This window comes from Aureococcus anophagefferens (assembly GCF_000186865.1).
Source record: "Aureococcus anophagefferens unplaced genomic scaffold AURANscaffold_3, whole genome shotgun sequence".
Lineage (NCBI taxonomy): Eukaryota > Pelagophyceae > Pelagomonadales > Pelagomonadaceae > Aureococcus > Aureococcus anophagefferens.
The window spans coordinates 1,194,477-1,200,429 of NW_008705563.1; the positions used below are offsets into that span (position 1 = coordinate 1,194,477).

Sequence of the window (5,953 nt, forward strand, 5' to 3'; positions counted from 1 at the left end):
CGGACGCTGCACCTCGGCGGCTGCCGCACCGCGGTGGACCTGGAGGTGCTCAGGCAGTGCGCGCAGCTCCGGGGGCTCACGGTGCGCCGCGTCGCCGGCGGGCCCGACGGCGTCGTGGACCTGGCGCCTTTGGGCGCCTGCGCCAAGCTCGAGCACGTCGCGATCGGCGGCGTCGCGGTCGACGACCGGGGGGGCGGCGCGGCGCGGCTCGCGCGCGGCGTCCTCTCGCTCGAACCGCTCGCGCGCTGCTCGAACCTGCGACACCTGTCGCTGCCCGCGAAGCCCGCGCGGGCGCTCGGCGGCGCCGCGGACCCGCCCGTCGACTGCGGCGCCGTGCTCGATCTGCCGCTCGCGCACCTCGAGTGGGTCGAGGACCCGGCCGCGCTCGACGCGGCGTTGGGCGTTCGCGCGGCCCACGGCGCGCTGCGCCACGTGGGCGTGCAGTTCGCCGTCGTCGAGCGCCTCCGCTTCGCGGCGACGCTGCCCAACTTGCGGAGTTTGCACCTCAAGGCGGTCAAGTTGCAGGGCGCGGCGCCGCTCGCGGCGCTCGCGGCGTGCGACGCGCTCGAGCGCGTGAGCCTCGAGGCCGTCGCCGGTCTCGGGGACCTCGGCGCGCTCGCGGGCGTGCCGCGGCTCGCGGCGTTGGTGGTCGACGTCGAGCCCGGGGGCGCGGCGAAGCCGTCGCTCGCGCCGCTCGCGGCGTGCCCGTTGCTCGCGCGGCTCACGGTCAAGGGCTACCGCAACCGCGTCGCTTCGGAGCTCTTCCTCCCGCCGCCCGCGTTCCCCGCGCTCGACGCGCTCGCGATCAGCGGCCTCGGGTTCACGGCGTTCGCGAACGCCGCGGCGACGAGCGGCGCGTTCCCGGAGCTCCGCGAGTACAACGGCGCCGCGGCGGCGGAGGTGCGCCGCTACGAGACCGCGCGCGTCATCGTCCACAACCAGCGCTACCAGACGTCCTACGCGCGGCTCCGCGAGGGCGGCCTCGGCCCCCGGGCCGCCATGGCCGCCGCGGGCGCGTCCGTCGGCGACCTCATCGTGCCGACGTGCTCGCCCCGCTCCCAGCGGAGCTCGCCGGACCGGCCCGACCCGCCGCCGATCCTCCCCAAGTTCGAGGGCTAACAAGTGTGCGAGCCTGCGAGCCTTCAAAAGTGCAACCAAGTGTGCAGCCACTGGTGAGGTATTCAACGTCGACTGCACGCCGTCGGCGACGAGAGAGACAAGGATATCTTAACTTCTGGCCTCCTGGTTGTATGGTGGGCAGGGCAGCTCCCGCCGCGCCGGACCGACCCACGGCCACGACCCTGCGGCAGGCGACCATGGAAGACGGGGCGTCGGAGCGCCTCGAGGGCTGGCTCGTCAAGGACCCGTCGGACGGGAAGCGCGGGCGGTCGCGCAAGCGCTGGGTCGTCTTCGACCAGGGCACCTGCGAGCTGAGCTGGCACGCGTCGCCGGAGAAGCCGGCCATCAACTCCATGACGGTCAAGGCCATCAAGGCCAGGCCGGGCAAGTGCGGCCTCGAGTTCCGCAACGACGACCCCGGCGCGGCGCCGCGGCTCGTGGGCGCGCGCGTCGACTCGGAGCGGGCGCAGAAGCTCTGGCTCCGGGCGAGCCCCGAGCTCGCGCAGCAGCGCGTGCTCGGCGCGGAGTACGCCGACGCGGCGGACGCGGCGGCGGCCATCGTGCGGCTCCAGCGCTGGGTCCGGGCCTGCGCGCGGCGCCGCATGCTCGTCCGCGCGCTCAACAACATGCACGAGCTGCCCCGGCCGCACATGGTCTGGGTCTCCGTCGCCGTCCGGGGCCTGCGGCGGCCCGCGGCGCGCCGGTCGTCGACCTTCAACCAGGCGACGAAGCCCGAGAAGCTCGTCTTGCGGGTCCGCGCGGGCGAGGCCCAGGGCAGCACAAGAGAGCGAAATTCCCAACTTCAAAGGCTCATATCTCGGCCGTTTTCCACTCGTTTTGGCTGATTTTTGGACGAGCGATCATCTCTTGGAACGGTCTCGAAGCGTGGATGCTTTTTCCGGAACGCGCGCGCGCGAAACACTCACGTTGAAGCGACGTTGAATCACCCTTTTGCTGCCCAGGCGAGGCCGTCGGCGGCTCGGGCACGCGGACCGTCGAGGTCGGCGAGTTCGACTGCGCGCGGCTGCCGGACGAGTGGGGCACCTACGCGGCGCTGGGGCCCGCGCCGGGGTTGAGCATCGCCCTGCTGCCCGCGGACCAGGGCGGCTGGGGCGCGCGCGAGAAGCCGGTCGCGACGCTCGACTTAGAAAGGTTGGAGGACGCGCCGGCGACGTTCACGTGGCTGCCCCTCGCGCCCGGCGGCATGGTCGAGGTCGCCGTGCGCGTCCAGCCCCAGGCCTGCGAGGACCACGACGAGGACATCGACGGCGGCGAGACGCCGGACGGCTGCGCGGAGGCGGGGCTGCTCGGCCGGGGCAAGCGCGCGTGCCGCCTCGCGATGCGCGCGTCCGCGAAGATCCACCGCGACCTCGGCGACGCCGCCATGTACCGGCCGTCCTACGCCGCCCTCGTGGCCCGCGTGACCCGGGGCGAGGCGCTCCTGCGGCGCGTCGCGGCCGGCGGCGGTTTCGACGACTACGACCAGATCGCGGACGTCGTCTGGCATCTGTTCGCGCGCGCGGCGCACAAGGGCGCGGCGTTCCGGTCCGGGGCGTTCCTCGTCGAGGACGTGAACTGGCGCCTCTTCGACGCGCTCTGCGCCCACGGCTACTGCCGCGCGTTCAAGGTCGCCCCCGCGACCGCGCCGCCGCTCGACAAGTACGAGTCGAAGACCTTCGGCAGCTCGCACCTGCTGGGCGCGCTGCGCGTGGCGGCGGCCACGGGCCACTGGCGCCTCCCCGACGACCGCGTCTCCTTCGCTCTCGGCGGGCCGGGCGCGGCGAACGCGCCGACCGCGTGCGGCTACTACCAGTGCGGCGTCGACGTCGGGCCGTCGCTGCCGGGGCAGGAAAAGGGTGATTCAACGTCGCTTCAATGTGAGTGTTTCGCGCGCGCGCGTTCTAGAAAAAACATCCACGCTTCGAGAGCGCTCCGAGAGATGATCGCTCGTCCAAAAACCAGCCGAAACGAGTGGAAATCGGCCGAGAAAGGAGCCTTTGAAATTGAGAATTTCGCACCCTTTTCCTGCCCAGGTCGCTGCCCGCGCGGAAGCAGCACGTCCTCTTCGGCAAGAGTCCGCCCAAGGACGCGCTCCAGCGGGACCAGTTCCTCTTCCTGAAGCTGGAGGAGCACGGCAACTCGGGCGCGCTCGAGACCGCGCGCCACGGCCTCAACTACCTCCAGTCCGTGCAGCACAAGAAGGCCGACGCCGCGGACTCGCGGACCGAGAAGCCGCCGAAGAAGCTGCTCCACGGCTTCAAGGGCATCGTCGACCACGCCATGGTCGACCGCAAGCCGCGCTTGTTGGCGGCGGGCCACACGGGCGCGCGTTTGGACGCGTTCACGCCGTGCTTCGGCCGCGCCGACTTCAAGCAGCGCGCCAAGGCGCTGGGCCTCTCCTTCATGTACCCCGTCGTCTGCGCCATCCGCGACGCCTCCCAGGCCGACGCCGACGCGGCCGCGGCCAGCGCCTTGGCCAGCGACGCGGCCGCGCGGCTCCTCGAGTCGTCCGACAGCGACGACAGCGACGACGAGCCCCACCCGTGCGACTTCTGCGCGGCCAAGCTCGTCGGCGAGTGCAACCACTGGGTCTCGTCGGCCTTCCAGTTCGCGGCCATCGACCATCTCGACAAGCGCTACTCCAAGGAGATCATCCTGCCCGCGGCGGACTTTGAGGACGCGCCGCTCGCGCGGGTCCCCAAGCCGCCCGCGCCGCCGCCCGACGACGCGGAGTTCGTCGACCTCTACCCCGCTAAGTTCTAAGCAGCGCCGCGCCCAGGGCCCGCGCCGACGCGCCCCAGGCGCCCGCGAAGGCCCGCGCGCGCGCGACGAGCGCGTCGCGCGCGGCGCCGCGCGCGGCGCCGCGGAGCCCCGCGAGCGCCCGCAGCGCGTGCCAGAGGGCCGTCGACCGGTCCGGGTCGTCGAGGAGCACGGCGGCGCAGGGCGCCGCGCCGCCGCAGCCCGGCGCGGCGACGTCGCCGACGAGCTCCGCGACCGCGGGGATCCGCGCGGCGACGACGGGGCAGCCGCAGGCCATGGCCTCGAGCACGGGCAGCCCGAAGCCCTCGTCGCGGGACATGTAGACGAGCGCCGCGGCGCCGCTGTAGGCCCGCGCGAGGTCGTCGTCGCTTAGCCGCGCGGAGTGCGAGAACGACGCGTTGTAGTGCGGGCCGGCCAGCAGCGCGAGCTCGTCCGCCGACGGCGCGTCGCCGCCGACGAGCCACAGGTGGAGGTGGCGCGCCCGGGCGTCGTAGAAGGCGCGCGCGACGGCGAGCCCGTTCTTGTAGCCGCGGCGGTAGCCGACGACGAGCGCGTAGGGCTTCGCCGTTTTCGCGAGCGCGGCGCCCTCGGCCGGCGGGCGCGGGTAGAAAATAGAGGCATCGAACCCGTTGGGCGCGAGGCCCGCGTCCCTGGCCCGGGCGCCCGGGTAGAAGGTCGCGAGCGCGCCGCGCGTCGCGGCCGAGACCGCTAAAATCGCGTCGGCTTGTTCGATCGCGGACCGCTTCAGGTCCCAGTAGGGGCTCCGCGGCCAGGCGAATTTCTCCGGCGTCAGGTCGTGGACCAGCAACACGACGCGCCCGGCCCAGAGCCTCCCGTCGGGCCGCGTGTACTCCGTGGACGCGAACGCGGCCGACCCCTCGCAGAGCCACGCGAGCGACAGCGCGTCGGCGACGTGGTCGTGGTCGTCGGGGAAGGGCGGCGCCGCGCGCCGGTGCAGGGCCGCGAGCGACGCCGGCAGCTGGGAGCCGCCGCGCTCGAGGAGCACGAGACCGCCCGCCGCGGCGTCCGCGAGCCGGGGCAGCAGGTTGGCCCAGACGCGCGAGATGCCCGCGCCCCGGCCGGCCTGGCGCTGGAAGACGACGCCGTCGACGCAGATCGCCCGCGGCGCGTCGCCGGCGGGTCGCTGCTTCGCCGCGGCGACCGCGCGGAGGACCTCGGCGTTGACGACGGGCGTCGGCGGCGCCTCCGCCGCGGCGACGGCGCGCGTGGACACGCCGAGCACGGCGGCGGCGGCGAAGGGCACGGCGTCGGCGACCGTGGCGCGGAACCGCGGCTCGTCGCGCACCCAGGGCAGGTAGTCCGCGAGCGGCACCGGCGGCTCCGCGGCCTGGAGCCGCCGCCAGCCGTCGACGGCGCCGGCGTAGCCGTAGAAGCGCTCCTTGAAGGCGACCTGCCTCTCGGCCACGTAGGCGTGGTGCGTGAAGACGGCGCCCGCCGCCGCCGTGGCGTTGTGCCCCAGGCACCGCGCGCCCGCGAGCGGCTCCCAGCCGGCGCCGGTCCGCAGCGCGAGCCGCGGCGGCGCGTGCGACGCCCAGAAGACGTCGTCGGGGTCCGCGCGCCAGAGGCGCAGCCACTCGTAGGCGTCGCTGTGGCCGTAGCCCCGGGGCGTCGCCGTCGCGAGCTTCGGGCCGACGAGGAAGTGGCAGTGGAAGTACGCGCATGTAAGGTCCGAGTCGCCGAGGAGCCGGAGCGCGGCGCCGAGCGCGTCCGCGGTCCAGAGCTCGTCGACGTCGAGCTGCAGGAGCAGCGCGCCGGGCCCCGGCGACGCCGCGTTGAGCGCCGCGGCGGCCATCTCGCCCTTGTCGCGCCAGAACCCGCCCTTCCGGGGCCGGTGCACGACGACGCGCGCGTCGGACGCCGCGAGGCCGTCGACGTACTCGGAGCTGCCGTCGACGCTCAGGCCGCCCCGGTGGAAGCTCGCGGGGATGGGGTCCTCGGCGTAGGGCCGCGCCGCGTCCGCGCGGCCCGCCGCGACGCCCTCGACGACGTGCCACTCCCACCTGCGGCGGCGCGGCGTCGGGCGACGGCCCCGGGGGGGGGGCGCGGGCGGCGC

At 74.5% G+C, this 5,953-nt stretch overlaps 1 protein-coding gene across 1 annotated transcript in view; it reads right to left on the minus strand.

Annotated features, from left to right (window-relative positions):
* Positions 1–3,871: 3,871 nt before the first annotated feature.
* AURANDRAFT_70849 (hypothetical protein) overlaps positions 3,872–5,953 on the minus strand; it is a gene marked incomplete at both ends in the record, with an annotated part of 5,628 nt that continues 3,546 nt past the window's right edge. The window contains one exon of the mRNA XM_009035745.1: positions 3,872–5,900. Coding sequence (XP_009033993.1) covers positions 3,872–5,900 — 2,029 coding nt within the window. The remainder of the gene's footprint in view (positions 5,901–5,953) is intronic.